Raw genomic sequence first — 25551 nt, 5'->3', positions numbered from 1 at the left:
CGTGCTTTCAAATTTCAGCAGCGCCTCTATACCGCCGAAGACTACATAAATGTAATGAAGATGTTATCATTTAGACTTTCACGGCCCGTGTAACTATTCACGAGTTATAATTTTTGGGCTTACGCCGTGTAAATAATTATAAACACACTCAACGTTTCAAAAGGAACCTTGCCTTTCTTCATCAGGAGATAAAAGAGAAAAGAAACGACGTATAGATGGTTGCTAGGAGAAAGCAACAAGGAAGCTTCAAATGGTGCCCAAAGATGTAAAGGGGACGCCATTTTAGCCCAATGCTAGAGACAATGAATAGTAACAGCAAAGCATTACTCTCTAATGGTTCTGATTATAGGTAGCCATGATTCACTGAGGTTGTAACCTGTATCGCGGTTGAAATTATCTGGGTGTTTACGTATTTCAACCGCCTCCCTGATAATTCTTGCGCGATAATGCTTTATACGGGCAAGAACATCCACTTCTTGGAACAAGACATCATGACCAGGTGTTAAGGCATGATCAGCAACAGCTGATTTATCTGGTATCTACAGAGTTCCCTGTACTTGTGGCAAGGTTTATATTGGGCAGACTTCGAGAACGGTGTGTACTCGCATCAAAGAACATACCAGATGTATCAGATCCAATTAATTGAAGGAACAAGAATCCACCTGATCGATACTTTCACTTTTATTTAGCCTTAGGCTATTTCAATAGACATTAGATTAAAAGTTCAGAACATGTTTCGAATGCGTTGCATTCATCATCAGCTGCTTGCATTTGGCAAAAGTAAAAAATTAGCTAAAAACAGTCTCACAATTTTCTTAAAACCTTAAAAACAAGTGTTAGTAGTGCGTGTGTGAATGGATGGGGGGGGAAGAGGGGGGGGGGGGATGCATTGAAGGCGTTTGTTAGTTAAACTAAGACTTATTATTAAAAATCTTAATGTTAAAACACTGATGGACTAAAATACAGTTCACTATGAGTCTTGTGAATTTTCCATGAGTTCGTTGAATTGCTGAAGAACTTGTATGCACTATGTGAAGTATTTCTGTTGAGCTATTAGTAAAAAGTTTCCTTGAGAAGGCATCCGGTGTTTTCACGTCTCTTGTCTCCTGTTGAGTGGAGAGGTGTGGCTTGTTTCGAATATGAAGTTTGCTAATTTGTAGTTTGTATGAAAACAGTTGGATCGTCTGTATCACGATCTGTAACCTTGTCTTGCGTGTTAGTTTAACTTCCCGTGCTGCGGGAGTGGGTTTAATCCGGCTGCCTTCAGCCTTGTATTGTAACTGTATGTTCAGACTCGACCAACCTGATAAATCAGCTGTTGCTGATCATGCCGTAACACCTGGTCATGATGTCTTGTTCCAAGAAGTGGATGTTCTTGCCCGTATAAAGCAATATCGCCCAAGAATTATCAGGGAGGCGGTTGAAATACGTAAACACCCAGATAATTTCAACCTCGATACAGGTTACAACCTCAGTGAATCATGGCTACCTATAATCAGAACCATTAGAGAGTAAAGCTTTGCTGTTACTATTCACTGTCTCTAGCATTGGGCTAAAATGGCGTCCTCTTTACATCTTTGGGCACCATTTGAAGCTTCCTTGTTGCTTTCTCCTAGCAACCATCTATACGTCGTTTCTTTTCTCTTTTGTCTCCTGATGAAGAAAGGCAAGGTTCCTTTTGAAACGTTGAGTGTGTTTATAATTATTTACACGGCATAAGCCCAAAAATTATAACTCATGAATAATGAACATGTGCCGAAAGAAGAACCCGCTTGTTGTGCACAGAATGACCGGACCGGATTTTCATAGTACAGTTCATTTGGAGAAGCACATTGTAAACAGGAAGACAGGCACAAACAGTGAGAGAAGGTAAACTGGCTGCATGGAGAGAAATAGAGTTGAAGAAAGATAAACCTTTCAGCATTTTCTTCAAAATGCATTTTGATGCAGAATGCACCCTGTTGAAGTGAACATTAAGAAATCTACAGTTGGTTGCAGCTTCAGAATGAAAATGGACCAGCTCTACATGGTCTGCTCACTCTGTTATGGCCCAATGGAAAACCAGTTTCAGACGCAAAACTGAACGACCTGCGCTCTCTCATGGAGCTAATTCCCAATGAAGCTAAGCCTTTCCAAAAGGGCTTGTTTAGTGATCCTGGAATAGACGATGATACAGATGGATTTGATTGTGGAAATATGGATTTTGAACTTAAAAATTCTTAAAATCCTGCATTATATTAATTACACTTGGAGAAACTGTGTGTTTATGATGCCTTAATACTATGATCTACCAGTGTAATTTCTATACAACTGTATATTCTAAAATTCATATTTTTTCTATGTCATATTGTATGCTGTTATGTATAATTTAATACTGTACTTAAATAAGCAATAAAATTAATTAACCAGTACCATATTTTACACGGCACTGAATTTTTAAAAGTCAAATCGATCACTAAATGACAATTTTATTTGTTGGTCAAGTGATGCAAAAGAAAAACTAATGTAACTGCAATAAAGCATCAAGTGACCAAGCATCATTATCTCAGATTATGACGATATACTTCAAATACAGCTAAATTGAATACATTAAGAAGAAAATTTATGTTTTTATCTTCATTTTGCATATAATACCACACATTTAACAGGAAATATGAATTAACACAAAGGATTTTGTGTTTGTGTCAATATCTCAAAATCTACTTTTGGCGCTTGGTCAAGTGATGCATAACACCATCCAACTGGTTTCTAGCTTCAAGGCAGTCTACGATTTCTTACTCACAATATACACTCTTCACACTACCTGTAGAGTCATCATTCACCCTGATGATGAATAGCTTCATACTCATCCCTTACTATTTGCTTTTGTCCAATTTTCCGTTTGAAGATTTTACAAGTTACATTGTTGAGTTTGAAGATTTTCTGCACAATTGAAGCACTTTTCCTAATCTGCAGCAGTCTACATCTTTTATTTTGAAGGCCTTGTTCCTCTCTGCCACTTCTCTCTTGATTTGAGTCCAATTCAATTGTAGGTTTATTTTGCATCAGCGACCACTCTCGAGTTTCTTTCTTCTCCTAGCTTGTATTGAATACTTTTTCAAGTAAAGCTCAATGATATAGAGCATTCTCTATAACTATTACTTTTCATTTCTGAGTGGTAGTCCATGCCACACTTACTCTGGGGAATAAAACCTTTAATACCACCTGTGCGGTAAACAGTGGGTACCACTCTTATCTGAAGGTTACCATAGCACTATTAGCTGCCGTCCTCGTGGGTCCGGGTTCGATTTGCAGTACTGTCAGAACGGCAGGAGGGGTGGTACGTGGTTAAAATGGTACATGCAGCTCACCCTCATTGGGGGTGAGCCTGAAAAAAAAATCTGCACCACCTCGAGATGAGGACCCGAGTTTACTTTACCCAAGTCTCATCTAAATAAATTGTTCATGTTTTCTCCAAAAAATATTGCACAAGCTATGACAGTTTCCTAGGTGAAATTTCATTCCATCTTGTATTTGAAGCCAAGGTTGCAGTGAACGTATGCTTCCACTATATTCAAACTTCTCTCTCAGCTGCATACACACTATTTCTGCTGTAGGAAATACGCCACAGTCATAAAATTCTAGTACAGTTTCGCCTAGTACAGTTCCACCACAGAGAAAGTACATACCCCAGAGAAAAAAAAAAAGAAGCTCCTCAATAATCACCTAAGGCAAAAAAGAAAATATAATAGGGCAAAACTACATCACATATGGAGGGGTGTCAAAAGAAAGGGGAAAAAACATCTAACTTCGTTGGTGCATCCCACATTAACACGTTTTCCCACTTAACACATCCTACGAACATCACAGTCAAAATCACCAAATACACTAAGTTTTTCCTCCCTTTCATAGTTTTTGGCTGGGTGAATATTTCACTTCAAAACCACATCTCTGGACCACACAAAGGCTAACATTACGCATTATTGTAAGTCACTTCTTGGCCAACTTCTGCACATATTGCAATACATTCACAATTACTTTGTTTCGCTGACCAAATCCTTCTTCTTACGCCCATCCAGCCGACGATGTCTCAGAAGAGTTTCTTGTACCTTTCTTACACTTACTTCACATAATAGACCTGCAAAAACACCAGGCTGAACACATTCACTATCCATCTTTAAATACACTCATGGCGCAGGTGCAACAATTGCATGACAGCAAATAACTCCGGTGAGGTGGACCTGGAGCAGGGCACCTTCGACTAGACAGCACAGTCAGCATTGCCAATCTGTGTTCAGATGTATGTAAGTGAATGTCGACCATCTGTCACTTTGACGTTCTTATACCTGATGACAGCACAATTTTCCTCAGCCGCCTAATTTAGCGGCTTAGTTTAGTAAGAATAAGGCTTTGTTACCGAAATGGCTGTAGGCTTTCTGGCATGATAAGTTCAAACATCTAGCTTCAAAAAAAAAAAAAAAAGAACAATCTAGTTATTAGTGACAATGCACTGAAGTGTGTACACCAATCAATCCCAACCAGCACTCCTAGGCCCAGTTTCATCAACACTTGTTAGTACTTAACAAGCTCTTAAATCATTTTAACATCCGCTTTAACAGAATTTGCGTTTCATCAACAACTGTTAACGAATGTTAAACTTCGTACTGAAGTTAAGATCCCCGGTCCTGGTCACATAGCGGGGGATATACCCCACACATTCATGCCAAAATGAATGCAATTCATCAGTACCTTCCTATTGTAAGAAGCCTTCAAACTCCTATGGAATTTCATTACATCAACATTTTCAACCTGCAACCCTACTGGCAAACAAAATTATAAGGCTTTATCTCATTAAAAAAACACACACAAATAGCTATTTATTTATTTTATTTTATGAAATACTACTTCTCATGCAGAGGCTGCGACAAAGTATACTAATTAGAGTACACAAATAGGTACTCCATTACTCCAACATCAAATTTCCTCTTTTGAGAATTATTTCTGTGCCTTCTTCCTACTTAAAGAGAGAAAAGTTTCAAAAGAACAAGAAAACGTCTTAAACAGAAGAATTACATTCTCGTTAAATCACTAGAACAAGCAGTAATGTTGATGGATCACTACTGAATAACGAAATATTTTCTAACAAATTACTGTATTCACTTGTGTACTTCTGCACTATATATACTGGCTACAGCAGAATTCTGTATACATTTTCATGATTTTTCTATGCAGGATTCTATTTATTTTTAATACCATAATTATCATGTTTTCTAATATTAAAAAAAGCAGTGTAGTTTTATTATACAATTTTTATGCACAACACACAAGTTGCCAGGCAAGTTTGTCCTTAAGCAACCACCTATAGTCTTATGTTGGCAACTGTGAAGCTGGCTGAACAGAGATGAAATTACAATTATTATAGGAAACAGCACTGGGGGGGGGGGGGGGGAAGAGAGAAGATTGACGTGGAGTTTCTAAAAGCCTTTGAAATCTGGACTCACTGTAGAAAATTACAAATTTTTGGATTGGCTGACAAATGAACAAACTCTCAGACAGGTAAAAGTTGGTTGAAAACTTGTTAATAACAAATCAAATTTTTAAAATCTCTTACTTTGATTACATATTAATAAATGACTGAAAAAACAGATCTTGCAGCAGATGTTGGAATGAAAAACAGGAATGAAGAGGTGTCAAAATAGGCAAACTTCTTGGATTTGCAACATAAGGAATGTACTGTACTAAAATTTCCAGCAAAGAAGAATGATGACATTTGGAAGAAGATTGCTGGAGAGACTGCCTTCATCGAACCAAGTTGATATAGCACAGGAAGCAAACACGTATCTTACCTCAATGAAATATCTGATAAACAAATTGATAGTATTATTACAATAATGTAAAATGTAGTCATGTGGCGTTCTTCGTCGCAATAAACTGTGTTTATTTGTGTGTTTGAGTATACATATATTAAAAAAGGAAAACCCAAACTTACACTGAAGGAACACAATGTCCTAGGCAATATAGCCACAGTGCTTGTTATGAAAATTATGATGCACTTTACCTTTGAGCACTTGTTCGATAACTTAATATACTTTGTATTGTAAGTATTTACTGCGGTGTCCTGTGGTGCGAACAATCATCTCAACACTTATTCCTAGTATAGTCTGTACCATATGTTTCAAGATCAACATTTTTTCAAAACTGTGCAGACAATACACAAGTAAACACAGTAGATCAGTTCAGTTACTCACTTCTGAGGGAAACAGTAATCAGGTAGAGAATTTCGTTTGTTCTCTCTATGTCCTGGGCTTAGCACTTCCACATGAAATGTTGGCATGGGGCTACCCCGTTCAGATGCCCGCTCGATACTCCCCGTTGATACTTTGCTAGTAACACTGGGATTTGATGGGATCCTGTTGTAAAAAATAAAAATAAATATAAAATATCAAGATTACAACTAATGGAAAATGACTCAACACAAAAGACAAATAAGACGTACCGGATTCTTTGGTTTTCCTTTTTGCGAGGAAATGTTCCCACTTCCTCATAGTTTGGGTAGCCCACACTGATATCATCATTCCCCTGATACCCTGGGTGAGAGTGGGCCGAGAGCATTGCCCGCGCTTTATGGTAGTGCAGGTCAACAGATGGAGAGTGAGAATGAAGACAGGCCTATCAACATGGCATGACAAGTTACAGAATTTATAGATGTTAAGAGTATGCACCGAATAGAAAAGTCCATGGTAAATATTGCATGATATATTGTTTCTGAAGATGCTATCTTATGAGACAAAATCTGAGTATTAAAATTCTTAGGAAGCAGAGTACCAACAAACTAGTCTTACAGAGAATCAATACAAACTTGCATACCTTCTATATAACATGAATAAACAAATGCAAAACAATAATGGTGAATCTTGACTGAAGAATATTCTCAATATCCTAATGTTAATGATGTTTTCCACAATACACTTGAGGTCTAACACTGACTTAAAATAAATCACAGAACTTTTACATGAAGTTCCATTCTGATTCTAGGATTTTTCATTTTATACTACAGTCTGGTATGTCATTAAATGCATGCATCTTAAGATGCATCATCAGGTACAATATGGAATTTTATTTCAAACAAGATGAACACATTCATTGTCGGCAAGCACACTCACCTGGGAGTTTGGGGTATATGAAGGCTCAAAGCAGTAGGGTCTTGTGTCAGATAAACCGATAGACTCTCCACTTTGAGATGATGGCAGCAGTGTGGGAGATGGATATCTTGTGGGGAGAGATGTAGCTGCAGATTCTGAATGAGGATGGGGATGGGGATGCGCTAGTTGAAAGGGAGTGAAGGGATAGTGAGGAAGAGACCTCACTAGAGAACTGTGATGAGCAGATGGAGTCCCGTACAGTTGCGAGCGAATGCGACTGTGGGAATCCCCTACAGGCAGCGACGGTGTAAGGGACTCCACTGGACTCATATTACATTCACTGTCACTAGGTGGATATTTGCTACTTTTCTTCTTCACATAGTATTCCATAACTTCTTTCCCAATATTGCCCGATTTTACTGAAAAGTCAATGCTAGCATCAGAGGGAGAAAGGACATGGAGCCTCTCCCTTTCTCTCTCGTCACCTTTCTCACAGAGCAAGTCTTTGAAGGGTGTTGGTGTGAAGGACTTTTGCGAGCATAGTAACTGTCCCGACTTGCTGAAGTGAGGATCTGGAGGCTTATACGCAGACGAGCAGGACGCAGCACGATCGTGGGCGATGCTTACAGGCCGAGACGGTGGCCGATCGGACGACACCATACCTCGCCCAGAGCAGCAGTGGGGCAGTTCTGGAGGATACTTTGGAGGATTACTGACTAATACCGAGAGAGGAACACGCTCTTTATGTTTTCTGGGATGCAAGATGGTACCAGTTCCATGCTCAATCACTGGCCCATGACGGGCTTTGGGCCATGTGCCACCGTTTTTTTCCATCTCTTTCCCTCGGCGACGACTTCTTTTCAGCACACCATTTCCCTCGGCTGGAGGCGCTTTGTTTCCGTGATAGCTCTCAATCACAGAATCAAGTTCTGCGAGAGCATCATCTTGTTCTTGTTCGAACGTATTGGGCGAGGAGTTACGATGTCTTTTCTTCTCTTCCAGTAACTCACGATTCCTATCCTTACTATGTCGACGACCACGAACCATGTCTATCTTCTCACGAAACATCTCCCATGCTCTTGAGTTACTCCCTTTCTCCACTGTTGAAGTATTCACTTTATAAACAGCACGTTCTCCAACACTAAATGCACCAGCCAAGTACCGCCTATCCCCCATCATCTCCTCACCATGACTCGAGTTCGCCACGTCTTCTGTTTGGGAGCTGCTATTCACCATTTTATGTCTATGATGAATACCAGGATCTTTTGTAGGCTTTGACGAATTGAAATAGGAACGATCATCATCACTACTCCCAATCTGTCCACTAGAGTTAGAATTACCAGGAGAATTCACTCCCTTAAGAGTAGTTATTGTCAGAACATCAGTTGGATCATCAAGAATGGCCATGGCTTCCTTAGCAGTTTTTAGCCCATCCATGGTTTTGCTATTAATCTGTAACATATAAAAGGAAAACATTATTATTATTATTATTATTATTATTATTATTATTATTATTATTATTATTATTATTATAAAACACAGAGAGGGAAAGAAGTAACACTACTCTTAACCCTAGTCAGAAATTCTATATACCACTTCAGCCTACTATCAGTGAGATTGCTAGCAAATTGTGAAAGTTTTACTGCAAGGATTTTGCTCAGACAGCCCTCTGTGTATGTAAGTTTGTTTACTCTTGGTGAACTTAGACACTCTGCTACAGTTTCATCTGCTTCCAATTCCATTCAAAGGTTCTTCTTCTTCTTCTTCTTCTGCTTCACAAATCGAGAGAGTTTTTTGCAGAGCAGAATTACAAAATTTTATTTCACATGCCTCCAATTTACCAAGTGAACATGTTTCCAACTGTATGTGAGAATGTGAATGAGGTGTGACATAGATATAGACATCTTGGTTCTCAAGAGCATCTTTCTATTTCATATCAGCTACTGTACATGGTTGTAGAAGTTTGGGCCTTCACAACATTCATTACTTTTGGTTTGTCCCCATCTTTAATGGAAACAATCAAGTGAGCACCCGTGCACGGAGGGTACAGTCCAACCGCGATGTTGACCAAGGCCACGGTCGATTAGCTGGGAATTCTGAGCTTCATGGTAACTGTGAGGTAAACAGCTGATGAAACCTCACTTGTTGTACAATAGTGTGCTAAGAAAGCTATAGCTAATAACAGGATTAAGTGTTCTATTCTACAACAGGTATTTATGATTTGCATGTGTGTACAGAATAAATTTGATGTGTCGGGAAATTATTTCACAAAAACTGACCTGGCAATGAGCTCCATGTCATACTGCAAGTGTTAATGTAAGAAAATAATTTGACAATGCACAGTGCCCACAACAAATTCACACACCTTAAACAAACTGAAGATGACATCGGTCAAGAAATATGCTTCATGTTGCATTAACATTTATAGGCTAAAATTCTGCAAATGTACATATCCCAACTGGAATATACTATATATCACTGTGAAACCACCGAATTATGAATTCCACTATGAAAGGTGGATACATGGAATGTTCACACATGAATGAAAGTGTGAGCATGATTCGCTGTTGTTCATAGCATAGGTAAAGGTATCTTTAGATCAACAAAGGATAAAAGGATTAATTACACTTGGGATTAATAAAATGGTGCAACATTTTCAAGAAAGCCTATGGTACAAAACTTGTAGCTTAACAAAAATGCTCAAACTCAGATTTTAACGAATATTAGTATAAACCATGCAATACTGTCAAAAAGATGTTCAATATGTACGGAATGTAATGGAGGAAAACTTGAGCAAAACTTGCAGTTTTAAAAGGAGGCTTGTAGTTTTACGTGACTGCTGATGTCATGATCATAGGCACAAAACCTCCAGTTTTACATAGAATTTGAACCACAGGAATGTGAATTCTCATTTCAAACATCCTGCTTTTTGTATCACGGTCATCTTAGCAAGAAGCCAATGACTATGCCGCTTGGTTATCATGACAACAACTCACGACATACAGTTTTATTTTGATAGTGACAACTGGTGTAATATTCAATAATCAGACTTGTTGTACTTACACTCAATACTCTATCACCCACAGCTAAGTTACCCTCCTTAGCTGCCAAGGAACCAGGAGTTATTTTACAGATGTATATTCCAGTCTCTAAAGAGAGTCCATGCTCGTTCATATTTAGCTGCAACTGAAGAAGTTCAAGAGTAAGCATATTCTCTTTCCAAAAAAATACCCAACTGATATATCAATGAGAAACTCACCTGTGTGGTATAAAGACATCTTCCTCCAAACCTACGTCTCCTTACGACCATATTAGCCACACCACCACCAGACCTCAACGTCTCTATGACCATGCGCTTGCTAACGTTGCTACAGTCCAAATTATTCACACGGCTGATGCAGTCGTTCACCCTGTTCATGATGCAAAACAGCCATGAGTAGGAAAATTTATTTTACAACGTTAAATAAGAGAAGGCTTTCCCTAAGTTGTTACCAATATATATATAGAACACAATATTCACAACAATATAGTTAACACTGGCAACTGGAACCATATATACTTCCATTTTCCAATATTTCATACTAGATGCAGCCTTCATGATTACAAAGATTAGGTTCCTTGTGCAATTTGATACCTGACAATTAAAATTTGGACACTTCATACTGATTCAAACAAATAAATTATACAAGCATACCACAAAATTACAGTAAAACCTCCATATCTCGAATCATGTCGGGAGCTAAATATTATTTCAAATTATCAAAATTTCGAGTTATAAAGAATGCCGTTTTTGATGATGTGAAAAATGAAAATCCACAGCCTGTTTCTAGTCATTCGACTGGGTCAGGAATGGCATGAATGAAGCCCCCTTCTAACGGCGAGGATAGGAATTGTGCTGGCTGCCGAAGCCTGTCGCACTCCTCTGGAGCAATGACTAATGAATGACAGATGAAATTAAATGAAATTGGAGTGTGTTGCTGGAATGATATGTTGTTGTTGTTGAGTCATCAGTCCATAGACTAGTTTGACGCAGCTCTCCATGCCACCCTATCCTGTGCTAACCTTTTCATTTCTACGTAAATATTGCATCCTACATCTGCTCTACTCTGTTTGTCATATTCATACCTTGGTCTACCCCTACCGTTCTTACCACCTACACTTCCTTCAAAAACCAACTGAACAAGTCCTGGGTGTCTTAAGATGTGTCCTATCATTCTATGTCTTCTTTTGTCAAATTTAGCCAAATCGATCTCCTCTCACCAATTCCATTCAGTATCTCTTCATTCGTGATTCAATCTATCCATCTCACCTTCAGCATTCTTCTGTAACACCACATTTCAAAAGCTTCTGTTCTCTTTCTTTCTGAGCTAGTTATCGTCCATGTTTCACTTCCATACAATGCCACGCTCCACACAAAAGTCTTCAAAAACATCCTTCTAATTCCTATATCAATGTTTCAAGTGAGCAAATTTCTTTTCTTAAGAAAGCTCTTCCTTGCTTGTGCTAGTCTGCATTTTATGTCCTCTTTACTTCTGCCATCGTTAGTTATTTTACTACCCAAGTAACAATATTCATCTACTTCCTTTAAGACCTCATTTCCTGATCTAATATTTCCTGCATCACCTACCTTCGTTCGACTGCACTCCATTACTTTTGTTTTGGACTTATTTATTTTCATCTTGTACTCCTTACCCAAGACTTCGTCCATACCATTCAGCAGCTTCGAGATCTTCTGCAGTCTCGGATAAAATAACAATATCATCGGCAAATCTCAAGGTTTTGATTTCCTCTCCTTGGATTGTGATTCCCTTTCCAAATTCCTCTTTGATTTCCTTTACTGCCTGTTCTATGTAAACACTGAAAAGGAAGGGGGACAAACTGCAGACTTGCTTCACTCCTTTCTGGATTGCTGCTTCTTTTTCAAAGCCCTCGATTCTTATCACTGCAGACTGATTTTTATACAGATTGTAGATAATTCTTCATTCTCGTATCTGATCCCAACCACCATCAAAATCATAAATAGCTTGGTCCAATCAACATTATCGAATGCATCTTCTAGATCTATGAATGCCATGTACGTGGGCTTGTCCTTCTTGATTCGATCCTGTAAGCTCAGACGTAAATTCAGGATTGATTCACGTGTTCCCACATTTCTTCTGAAGCCAAATTGATCTTCTCCCAACTCAGCTTCAACTTGTTTTTCCATACTTCTGTAAATAATACGTGTTAAAATTTTACAGGCAAGAGATACTAAGCTAATGGTGCAGTAGTTTTCACACCTGTCAGCACCGGTTTTCTTGGGAATAGGTACAACAACATTCTGCCAAAAATCGGATGAGACTTCTCCTGTCTCATACATATTACACACTAAATGGAATAAACTTGCCATGCTGGTTTCTCCTGAGGCAGTCAGTAATTCAGAGGGAATGTCATCAATTCCAGGTGCCTTGTTCTTATTTAGGTCACTCACTGCTCTGTCAAACTCTGACCTCAAAATTGGGTCTCCCATTTCATCAGCATCAACAGCCTCTTCTCGTTCCAGAAAAAAATAATCTACATCTTTACCTTGATACAACTGCTGAATATGTTCCTGCCATCTTTCTGCTTTGTCTTCTTTCCCTAGAAGTGGCTTTCCATCTGAGCTCTTAATATTCATATACCTAGATTTCCTTTCTCCAAAGGTTTCCTTGATTTTCCTGTATGCAGCATCTACTTTTCTCAGGACCATACAACCTTCGACATCCTTGCACTTCTCCTTCAGCCATTCTTCTTTAGCTACCTTGCACTTTCTATCTACTTCATTCTTTAATCGCCTGTGTTCTTTTCTGCCCTCTTCATTTCTAGCATTCTTGTATTTTTCGTCATTCATCAATCAGGTTTAGTATCTCCTGAGTTATCCACTGATTCTTAGTTGATCTTTTCTTCCTTCCTAACATTTCTTCAGAAGCCCTACTGACTTCATTTTTCATGACTATCCATTCTTCCTCTATCGTGTTTCCTTCAGCCTTTGTGCAACATATTCTTTGAAACAAACCCTCACATTCTTTTCTTTGAACTTGTCTAGATCACACCTTTTTGCATTCTTTCCTTACTTCAATTTCTTCAACTTCAGATGGCATTTCATGACCAACAAGTTGTAGTCAGTGTCCACGTCTGCTCCTGGGAAAGTTTTGCAATCCAACACCTGGTTTTAGAATCTCTGCCCAATCATAATAAAGTCTATTTGATACCTTCCCGAGTCTCCAGGTCTCGTCCACGTATACAGCCGTTGTTTGTGGTGTTTGAACCAAGTACTGGCAAGGACTAAATTATGATCAGTGCAGAATTCAACCAGCCGACTTCCTTTTTCACTCCTTTGTCCCAATCCAAATTCTCCTACTGTAATACCTTCACTTCCTTGGCCTACCACTGCATTCCAGTCTCCCATCACAATTAGATTCTCGTCACCTTTTACATATTGTATTAAATCTTCTATTTCTTCAAATATTCTTTTGATTTCCTCATCATCCGCTGAACTAGTAGGCATATAGACCTGCACTATTGTGGTGGGCATTGGTTTGGTGTCTATCTTGACGACAATAATTCGTTCACTATGCTTGCCGTAGTAGCTTACCTGCTGCCCTATTTTCTTATTCATTATTAAACCAACTCCTGCATTTTCCCTGTTTGATTTGTGTTCATAATTCGGTATTTGCCTGACCAAAAATCATGTTCTTCCTGCAAACATACTTCACTTATACCAACTACATCTAATTTTAGTCTATCCATCTCCCTTTTCAGATTCTCTAACCTACCACAACGATTCAAACTTCTAACGTTCCACGCTTCAACTCGCTGAATGTCATTATGCACGTTCCTGATTATCGCCTCGTTTCGTGTAGTCCCCACCCGGAGATCCGAATGGGGGGACTAGTTTACCTCCGGAATATTTTTCCCGGGAGGAAGCCATCATCAGTACATCATTCATACAGAGAGAGCTGCATGTCCTCGGGAGTTAGTTACGGCTGTAGTTCCCCGTTGTTTTCAGCCGTGTAGCAGTATCAACACAACTAAGCCATGTTGAATATTGTTACAAGGCCACATCAGTCAATCATCTAGACTGCTGCCCTTGCAACTTCCGAAAAGCTGCCACCCCCCTTTCGATGAACCATTCCTTAGTCTGGCCTCTCAACAGATACCCATCCGATGTGGTTGCACCTACGGCTCGGCTATCTGCTTCATTGGGACACGCAAGCCTCCCCATCGCGGCAAGGTCACATGGTTCACAGGGAATGATATACGACAGGGAAAACCGGGGTACCTGGAGAAAAACCTGTCTGCCTCCGCCTTGTCCAGCACAAATCTCATATGGGATGACCAGGATTTGAATCACGGAACCCAGCGGTGAGAAGCCGGCGTGCTGCCGCCTGAGCCATGGAGGCTTTTGATGATGTATAGCACATAATTGAATCATATGTATCTACGGGTTTATACTGAATGCATTACTTTTAACAGCATTTAAAAGTATACAAACTATCTTACAGCATCACTTTAATTATAACCCTTATTATAGTAACATTCTAGAAGACAGGATACAGTACACACAGTAGTGAAACAAGAAACATACGTTGGTTAACACCTTTGGAAAAAAATCTGTATGTTACTGTTAACTCTTCCTCCCTTCACATGGAAACTTTTAGTCAATACCATGCAGCCAAGATTCGTAAATGGAGCTTGCCATCCGCGACTTCGAAGATTGGTTTCATACGTGACCGCTTATTAATTTACACCTGACAAACACCAAGGTTTCACTGATTTTCCAATCAGTAGAAGTTTTAGATCACAGCATTACTGTAACCCTTTCTTTACTTGTTAACAAACCACAAATGCCGTATTGCACAGTTACAGGAGTATTTTTTGCTTCAAGGGAGGAAATGTTTGCTTCGAGAAATTTGTGTAACAGAGTAATAAATTCACATGAAGAATAGGAACGACTGGGAAATTTAAGTTACATCGAGATACTGAAAATTCAAGTAATGAAGTTTCGAGATATCGAGGTTCGACTGTACATGAAAAATAAATAAAAGAACTTCAGAATAACTATTAGACCAACTATATGGAATGAGGTTTAAGAACTTTCTCTGAATGTAAAGTAAAACTTTCACTTGCAAAAGTGGCATTTACATCAGTGCTATGAATTTCTAAAGAATAACACGGCTCAACAATGAAAACTCTACACAAAATTTTATGAATGTATTATGTAGGTGTCTAAATGCTGATTAAAAATCTCTCTAGTTTTTCTCTACCACATATACATAGTCTGATCATGAATACTGTCACAAAGTTTTTAATACCTACTGACAAAGGACAGCAGGAGATATTTCAATATCCTATTAATACCAGTGATGTATCTTTTCTTCAAAATAACACTCTTTGGCATGTCCTTAAGTCTTAGTGGCCACTTAGCAATTGAATTTCACACTACATCAAGAGGGGAATTCTGCTGCTGCTGCCTTCATGAGAGCATGCTTTTAACTGGCAACATTTGGGTGTCTCTTCTTACAAGCTATGTTCCGAAGTATGGACCACAATTTGTAGTTAAGAGGGTTTAAGTCCTGACTTCCAGAAGGCCAGGACATTGGTCATTGGGGCTGAGTCCTGATGGCAGTGGGGTTGAGGTTCCTAACCAGCCTCTCCAGCACTGTCTTTTGGTACAGTTTAGCTTCTTTTTCACAGAAATGGAGAGCAGTTGTGCCTACATAGCTCAACCTCGCCACACCATGACTGACACAAAATGATGCCTCCTATGGACCCTTGGAAGTTTATTGGCAGTTTCTCTCAATCATGCAGCATATATTTTGTCATTCTAAGTATTAAAAGACTCTTCAACATTGAAAACCTTTTTGTCAGTGCCCATTTGCTGTGTACTGCGTAAGGAAGTACTTTGCTTTTATGAATCTCTGGTGCTTCAATTTGGTTTTGAGGAGATGTCCTTTGCATCATTTGTAAGCACGCAGTCCTAGGTCACTACCCAACACACAAGACAAGACACGTTTTGGATATTTTTAATTCACTGGCCATCCCTGACTGTCTTTGTAGTGGATTTCTGCACGCGTGCTTCAACACGGCTTTCACTAGTTCATGGGTCCGTATTGTGTATGGCCTTCCTTTCCTGGGGCGGTCTTTCACTATTCCAGTCTATAAGAAATGCTGGATAGTGTAATACACGAACCTCTTGGGAGATTTTGAGCTTCTGAAGAATTTTTAATATCTCACCCGGCATTACAACTTCTGCACAACTTTCGTAATCATCTCAATCCATGGTGAAAGCTAGTACAAACAACTTCCTGCATCTGCAGTGCAACTAACGACAGTTCATGTCTTCGTCGTGCCTCCTATTGTGCAACCTTCTATGATCAGAGGTACAGCTAGTCCCAAAATTTGCAAGTATTTATAGTAAGACTGATAGTTTTTGATTTATACGTAGTTTGATCTTCACATGTTTAAAGTGCCTGTGGCAGGCCACACCTTGTGTATGCTTCATGTGTCAACTTCCCCTCATCTTACCTTATATCCGGGAACTTCTAAAACGTGCCTTTCCATTTGAGACATCCGTCTCAGTGGCAGTCTGTATGTTGAAGGAAAGTTTTGTTTCATCTGGTAAATTTTACATCAGCGAGTGATAAAGAAGAATTTGTGATGCTATCAAGTATTTAATTTCTACTGTATACTAAAACGTAAGTTGTACACATTATTTGAAGTTTTTGATTGTCGATCTTATAGGCCAAGCAATGTATTAAGGTAAATAAAAGGCGTGGGAGTAATAAAGCCTTATTTTCTTGCAAATTAAATCTAAGATACTAAGGCAGAACCCGATATGTCAAAGAACCAGATTTTTCAGGAGGCACTTTTAAAAGTTGGCGACATCGATGAAATTCATATTGTATTTCAATGACCTCTAAACATTTGTGAATGTAATAAAAAGAGGGAACAAGTTTTGTTCTTATTTATTCAGCAAGTTCAGGGACTCGGTTGCCTCAATGTCTATATTGAATATATTGGTATCTTCATTTTGGGAACAGCGTATTCAGAATCATACCGGGCTTTGCCAACATACGCTTCGTTGCAAAACCTACCATCTTGGCCTTTTTGACGTATCGGGTTCCACCTTGGTACCACAGAAATCTTCCATCATGCCTTGAAAATTCATGAAACACCCGAACAAATTTTGCTTCAAATGTGGCTCATGTCAAACTCACGCACACAGAATCCTCAACTTGATTAAGACAGTGCACATGGAAACTGTTTTTTTTTTTGGTAGTTGCTTTACGTCGCACCAACACAGATAGGTCTTATGGCGACAATGGGACAGGGAAGGGCTAGGAGTGGGAAGGAAGCGGCCGTGTACAGCCCCAGCATTTGCCTGGTGTGAAAATAGGAAACCACGGGAAACCATCTTCAGGGCTGCCGACAGTGGGGTTCAAACCTACTATCTCCCGAATACTGGATACTGTTACAAGTAACTATTCTCATTTTGGTTCCGTATTGAAGTTGACGTATGTCTCAAGTATTATTACAATATTATAAGTCCACCTGTTCAATACAATACAATATGGTCCACTATTTCATATGGTCAAATATTTTTTATACATAATACACAAAAGTCAAAGGTACATGTTTCACCCTCCTTACGGGCATCGTCAGCCTATATCAATCTTAAAAATAATACATATACTTATAAATTATAGGTTAAAATGTTGAAAAATGATTTCGTAAAACATTATACAATAACATCTAAAGCAACGATAATGCACCAAAGTATGTTAAAAGAGAGTGAATTAACAGTTTTGAAGATTAAAACGTGATTAAACATGAAATTTTGAGAGTTTAAAACTAAAATGGATCCATATTTTTATAATATCATGAAGACTGTGATGGCCTTGAGTGTAAACACAATCATCAAAGGGGGAGTTTTCTTCAATTCCCAAGTTGAATCCAAGGTGGTAAAATCACAGTCAGTTATTTAAAACGGAAGTGTGAATGTAATAAACATGTTAAAATGTATATGTTTGGGATATCTGAAAGTCAAGAAGAAAATGGAACTTCTTGTAGAGGCGTTGCTTATGATAAAACGTATGTCAAAGCTAGCGGAGTTCGGAAATTATGTGGTAGTCGAATGGATCTAAAAGATAGTCAAGTTGATGTTATAATTCCGTTGAAACATTTGTTGGAAGAAATGGTCAGGATTTTCTGAAACAAAATGTAGAAGAAAGTTGGTGAATAATACCGTACAGTACAAGAGACTTCCCGTACGTCAAAGATGGCTAATGCGGTACTTACTCGTACGGAGCGTATTAAGTACGTCAGGTTGTTACAGCAACGCTAGCTTGACTGGGTTTTCGACTTCTAGTATTATAACGGTGTGGCTGAGGCAGTGAAGGACGTGGAGGGGGGGGGTAATGGTGGGTGGATCCTTGCGTGCATGTGTTGTTATTGGCGGGCTGTTAGGAGCAAGGTGGGCGGGCCTATCATTTGACGAGGTGGTGGAAGCTTTAGAACAAGAAGTTCTAAAAGTTGGCCGGATTGTATTATGTTTTGAATTCACCATGCCTAATAACTTTGGAGTTAGCTCATATAAAGGATTTTTTGCTTCCGTGATATCGTTAAGATTATGGTCTTTGTTATAGGCTTGGTCTAAAAAGATGTAAAGATTTTCTAATTCATTCATAAGTTTTCCTTTGCCTATGCATTTTAGAATAGTGAGATCTTTATCAATTGATGTAAACTGATGTCCTGTTTCACTCATGTGTGAGCTCATCGCTGAATATTTGTTGTGCTTTAAGGCATTATAATGCTCCATATATCTCGTATGAAAGCTGCACCCAGTCTGTCCAACATAACTAAATCCACACTGAGCACAAGTGAGTCTGTAAATACCAGATCTCGAAAAACGGCTGTTTTTATAATTGACTTTATTATGATTAAAAAATATACTTTGATTTGTATTTACTGTTCTGAAAGCAATATTAGTGTCGTATTTCTTCAGTGTGTTGGCAATCTGGTGGATGGCTGGGTTATTGTATGTCAACGTGGCGAAACTAGTTTTTTTTAGGTTTATCCGGAATGAGATTCGTGGATAGTTTATATTTAACTTTATTGATTAACTGGTTAATCATTTCAACCTTGAACCCATTAAGCTTGGCCAAGTTCCCTATATAGTTTAATTCTATTTTTAAGTTGTTAGGGGATAGTGGGATTTTTAAGGCTCTGTGTATTAAATTATAGAATGACGCTTGTTTTTGAGATTTAGGATGTAAAGAGGAATTATTTATGGTTATAGGAGACTGTGTGGGTTTTCTGTAGATTTGAAAATCGAAAGTATTATTGGCGCGCGTGATCGTTATATCTAAAAAATTTAAGGACTGTTTAACTTCGTCTTCTTTAGTGAATTTTACATTAGGATCAATTTTATTTAAAATCTCTAAAACTTCGTCGCTGTTAGTAACATTTTTGTCAATAACTACAAAAGTGTCATCCACAAATCTCAGCCATAAACATATACCTTTTAAATGTTCTTTAATTTTCGTGTATTCTATTGAGTCCATGTAAATATCAGCCAAGATGCCGGACAAAGGGTCACCCATGGCTAAGCCAGTCTGTTGATAAATCTTACCATTAAAGGAGAAAAAGTTGTTATTCAATACAAAATTCAGGATCTTCATAAATTCATCAATTTCCAGCTTACTCAGGCTGCTATGTTTTGAAATATTGTCATAGATAATTTTGACTGTTTCTTTAGTAGGTATATTTGGGTACATGTTTATGACATCATAGGAACACATTATATGGTTAGGTTGTAAGTCAAATTTACTTAAAATATCGCAAAATTTGATTGAATTCTTTAAAGGAAGTTTATTATTAAACTTATAATGTTGTTTTAGAAAACCGTGGATATATTTGGAAACTTTATAGGTAGGGCTATTACGGCAGTTAATAATCGGACGTACGGGAATGTTGTTTTTATGGATTTTAGGTAGGGCTCTGGCTATTGGAATGCTGGGGTTCATGTTGATCAGTCTTTGTTGTTCCTGTTCATTGAGAAGGAATGTGGAGTTCTTAATTAGAGATTTTAAATTACGTTGTATTCTTACGATAGGATCTTTGCTAACTATTGTATAAATCTTATCCTTAAAAAATTCTTCAGTTTTATTTATGTAATGGTCCTTATCCATTAACACCATAGACCCTCCCTTGTCAGCTATTGTGACTATGATGTTGTTGTCTTCTATTTTCGTTCTCAAATTACGTAGTAAAGATTTTTGATTAGAGTCGGATTTAGCATTAAGTTCTTTAGCTAGTGTAGGTAATTTCTTTTTTATGTCAAATCTAATGTCATTTTGAACTTCAAAGGGGAGTTTAGAGATATTAGCTTCTACCTCAGCCACTGTGGTAATAATATCTAAGTCTTTTTTTTTTTTTCACTAGGACAGTTATACTTTGGACCTTTATTCAGGAGTTCCGTTTCTGTTCCAGAAAACTGCACGTTGGTTAAATTAACAATTGTGGGTTTGTGGACATTTGAAGTAGTAGTTCTTTGTTTATCTGTATTCTGTACAATGGATAGCGTTTGAGATTCTTTTAAATGTGATAATTTCTTGTCTAAAGTGGCCTACTTCTTGTCGAGTAAAACCATCAATTTGTAGTCTACGTGAAGTTGGAAAGAGTTCCATTCTAATGGGGTTAATGTCTGAGCTACCGTTAAATGAATTTTATATAGTTGTAAGTTCAATTGGGATTTCTTCTTGTATAGTGACCTAATTTCATTCCTTAACCATATTACATTTACTTTATCTTGGACTTTGTTCATACTTGGGACGGTTAAGTTCTTTCTTTGTGTAGGTTTCAAAAATTTTGGGATCAATTTTAGTTTTAAACATTGCTTTAAAAATGTTATATCTTAAGACAACTTGGATATTTTAATTTTAAGATTGATAAACCTATTTAGTTTGGATTTTGCCTGGTAGGCTACCAAGTTACAAGTAACTATTCTCATTTTGGTTCCGTATTGAAGTTGACGTATGTCTCAAGTATTATTACAATATTATAAGTCCACCTGTTCAATACAATACAATACAATATGGTCCACTATTTCATATGGTCAAATATTTTTTATACATAATACACAAAAGTCAAAGGTACATGTTTCACCCTCCTTACGGGCATCATCAGCCTATATCAATCTTAAAAATAATACATATACTTATAAATTATAGGTTAAAATGTTGAAAAATGATTTCGTAAAACATTATACAATAACATCTAAAACAACGATAATGCACCAAAGTATGTTAAAAGAGAGTGAATTAACAGTTTTGAAGATTAAAACGTGATTAAACATGAAATTTTGAGAGTTTAAAACTAAAATGGATCCATATTTTTATAATATCATGAAGACTGTGATGGCCTTGAGTGTAAACACAATCATCAAAGGGGGATGTTTCTTCAATTCCCAAGATGAATCCAAGGTGGTAAAATCACAGTCAGTATGAACAAAGTCCAAAATAAAGTAAATGTAATATGGTTAAGGAATGAAATTAGGTCACTATACAAGAAGAAATCCCAATTGAACTTACAACTATATAAAATTCATTTAACGGTAGCTCAGACATTAACCCCATTAGAATGGAACTCTTTCCAACTTCACGTAGACTACAAATTGATGGTTTTACTCGACAAGAAATTATCACATTTAAAAGAATCTCAAACGCTATCCATTGTACAGAATACAGATAAACAAAGAACAACTACTTCAAATGTCCACAAACCCACAATTGTTAATTTAACCAACGTGCAGTTTTCTGGAACAGAAACGGAACTCCTGAATAAAGGTCCAAAGTATAACTGTCCTAGTGAAAAAAAAAAAGACTTAGATATTATTACCACAGTGGCTGAGGTAGAAGCTAATATCTCTAAACTCCCCTTTGAAGTTCAAAATGACATTAGATTTGACATAAAAAAGAAATTACCTACACTAGCTAAAGAACTTAATGCTAAATCCGACTCTAATCAAAAATCTTTACTACGTAATTTGAGAACGAAAATAGAAGACAACAACATCATAGTCACAATAGCTGACAAAGGAGGGTCTATGGTGTTAATGGATAAGGACCATTACATAAATAAAACTGTAGAATTTTTTAAGGATAAGATTTATACAATAGTTAGCAAAGATCCTATCGTAAGAATACAACGTAATTTAAAATCTCTAATTAAGAACTCCACATTCCTTCTCAATGAACAGGAACAACAAAGACTGATCAACATGAACCCCAGCATTCCAATAGCCAGAGCCCTACCTAAAATCCATAAAAACAACATTCCCGTACGTCCGATTATTAACTGCCGTAATAGCCCTACCTATAAAGTTTCCAAATATATCCACGGTTTTCTAAAACAACATTATAAGTTTAATAATAAACTTCCTTTAAAGAATTCAATCAAATTTTGCGATATTTTAAGTAAATTTGACTTACAACCTAACCATATAATGTGTTCCTATGATGTCATAAACATGTACCCAAATATACCTACTAAAGAAACAGTCAAAATTATCTATGACAATATTGCAAAACATAGCAGCCTGAGTAAGCTGGAAATTGATGAATTTATGAAGATCCTGAATTTTGTATTGAATAACAACTTTTTCTCCTTTAATGGTAAGATTTATCAACAGACTGGCTTAGCCATGGGTGACCCTTTGTCCGGCATCTTGGCTGATATTTACATGGACTCAATAGAATACACGAAAATTAAAGAACATTTAAAAGGTATATGTTTATGGCTGAGATTTGTGGATGACACTTTTGTAGTTATTGACAAAAATGTTACTAACAGCGACGAAGTTTTAGAGATTTTAAATAAAATTGATCCTAATGTAAAATTCACTAAAGAAGACGAAGTTAAACAGTCCTTAAATTTTTTAGATATAACGATCACGCGCGCCAATAATACTTTCGATTTTCAAATCTACAGAAAACCCACACAGTCTCCTATAACCATAAATAATTCCTCTTTACATCCTAAATCTCAAAAACAAGCGTCATTCTATAATTTAATACACAGAGCCTTAAAAATCCCACTATCCCCTAACAACTTAAAAATAGAATTAAACTATATAGGGAACTTGGCCAAGCTTAATGGGTTCAAGGTTGAAATGATTAACCAGTTAATCAATAAAGTTAAATATAAACTATCCACGAATCTCATTCCGGATAAACCTAAAAAAAACTAGTTTCGCCACGTTGACATACAATAACCCAGCCATCCACCAGATTGCCAACACACTGAAGAAATACGACACTAATATTGCTTTCAGAACAGTAAATACAAATCAAAGTATATTTTTTAATCATAATAAAGTCAATTATAAAAACAGCCGTTTTTCGAGATCTGGTATTTACAGACTCACTTGTGCTCAGTGTGGATTTAGTTATGTTGGACAGACTGGGTGCAGCTTTCATACGAGATATATGGAGCATTATAATGCCTTAAAGCACAACAAATATTCAGCGATGAGCTCACACATGAGTGAAACAGGACATCAGTTTACATCAATTGATAAAGATCTCACTATTCTAAAATGCATAGGCAAAGGAAAACTTATGAATGAATTAGAAAATCTTTACATCTTTTTAGACCAAGCCTATAACAAAGACCATAATCTTAACGATATCACGGAAGCAAAAAATCCTTTATATGAGCTAACTCCAAAGTTATTAGGCATGGTGAATTCAAAACATAATACAATCCGGCCAACTTTTAGAACTTCTTGTTCTAAAGCTTCCACCACCTCGTCAAATGATAGGCCCGCCCACCTTGCTCCTAACAGCCCGCCAATAACAACACATGCGCGCAAGGATCCACCCACCATTACCCCCCCCTCCATGTCCTTCACTGCCTCAGCCACACCGTTATAATACTAGAAGTCGAAAACCCAGTCAAGCTCGCGTTGCTGTAACAACCTGACGTACTTAATACGCTCCGTACGAGTAAGTACCGCATCAGCCATCTTTTGATATAGATGTTGATTCCCATAGGGAATCTGAAATATTTGTCCTGAATGAGCAAATTTATAATACCAATATAAATGGTCCGTTATTGGACATTATAAATTTTCCAGCTAGCTCATTCCTGGTTGCCAGCGTTTCGCCCTCGTGTGCTAGGGTGGGCTCGTCAGCTGGTACCTAGCACACCTACCAATACGCTGGCTAGTGCATACCGTGGAGGCCACTGCGTAGGCTAACTGGAGCCACCGGCAGTGCCAATGCACTAAGAGACTTTGTCTCATCACTAAAAATTGATGCCTGCTTGGCCATCAGATGATATAGATGTTGATTCCCATAGGGAATCTGAAATATTTGTCCTGAATGAGCAAATTTATAATACCAATATAAATGGTCCGTTATTGGACATTATAAATTTTCCAGCTAGCTCATTCCTGGTTGCCAGCGTTTCGCCCTCGTGTGCTAGGGTGGGCTCGTCAGTTGGTACCTAGCACACCTACCAATACGCTGGCTAGTGCATACCGTGGAGGCCACTGCGTAGGCTAACTGGAGCCACCGGCAGTGCCAATGCACTAAGAGACTTTGTCTCATCACTAAAAAATTATTATTATAAATTATATTATTATTATTATAAATTATATTATTATAAATTTGCTCATTCAGGACAAATATTTCAGATTCCCTATGGGAATCAACATCTATATCATCTGATGGCCAAGCAGGCATCAATTTTTAGTGATGAGACAAAGTCTCTTAGTGCATTGGCACTGCCGGTGGCTCCAGTTAGCCTACGCAGTGGCCTCCACGGTATGCACTAGCCAGCGTATTGGTAGGTGTGCTAGGTACCAACTGACGAGCCCACCCTAGCACACGAGGGCGAAACGCTGGCAACCAGGAATGAGCTAGCTGGAAAATTTATAATGTCCAATAACGGACCATTTATATTGGTATTATAAATTTGCTCATTCAGGACAAATATTTCAGATTCCCTATGGGAATCAACATCTATATCATCTGATGGCCAAGCAGGCATCAATTTTTAGTGATGAGACAAAGTCTCTTAGTGCATTGGCACTGCCGGTGGCTCCAGTTAGCCTACGCAGTGACCTCCACGGTATGCACTAGCCAGCGTATTGGTAGGTGTGCTAGGTACCAACTGACGAGCCCACCCTAGCACACGAGGGCGAAACGCTGGCAACCAGGAATGAGCTAGCTGGAAAATTTATAATGTCCAATAACGGACCATTTATATTGGTATTAGCCATCTTTGACGTACGGGAAGTCTCTTGTACAGTACGGTATTATTCACCAACTTTCTTCTACATTTTGTTTCAGAAAATCCTGAACATTTCTTCCAACAAATGTTTCAACGGAATTATAACATCAAC

At 37.9% G+C, this 25551-nt stretch overlaps 1 protein-coding gene across 1 annotated transcript in view; it reads right to left on the bottom strand.

The window, feature by feature from the left end:
• The window catches only part of Dlg5 (Discs large 5), a 390290-nt gene that overhangs the window by 156061 nt on the left and 208678 nt on the right, over nt 1-25551 (bottom strand). The window contains exons 13-17 of the mRNA XM_068225698.1: nt 10381-10531; nt 10185-10307; nt 7143-8573; nt 6476-6648; nt 6228-6389 (exon numbers count right to left, since the gene is read on the bottom strand). Of these exons, the coding sequence (XP_068081799.1) occupies nt 6228-6389; nt 6476-6648; nt 7143-8573; nt 10185-10307; nt 10381-10531 (2040 nt within the window). The remainder of the gene's footprint in view (nt 1-6227; nt 6390-6475; nt 6649-7142; nt 8574-10184; nt 10308-10380; nt 10532-25551) is intronic.

This window comes from Anabrus simplex, chromosome 1, assembly GCF_040414725.1.
Source record: "Anabrus simplex isolate iqAnaSimp1 chromosome 1, ASM4041472v1, whole genome shotgun sequence".
NCBI lineage: Eukaryota > Metazoa > Arthropoda > Insecta > Orthoptera > Tettigoniidae > Anabrus > Anabrus simplex.
Note: the sequence above shows the minus strand (reverse complement) of the source record. Positions and strands in the feature narration are given on the sequence as shown.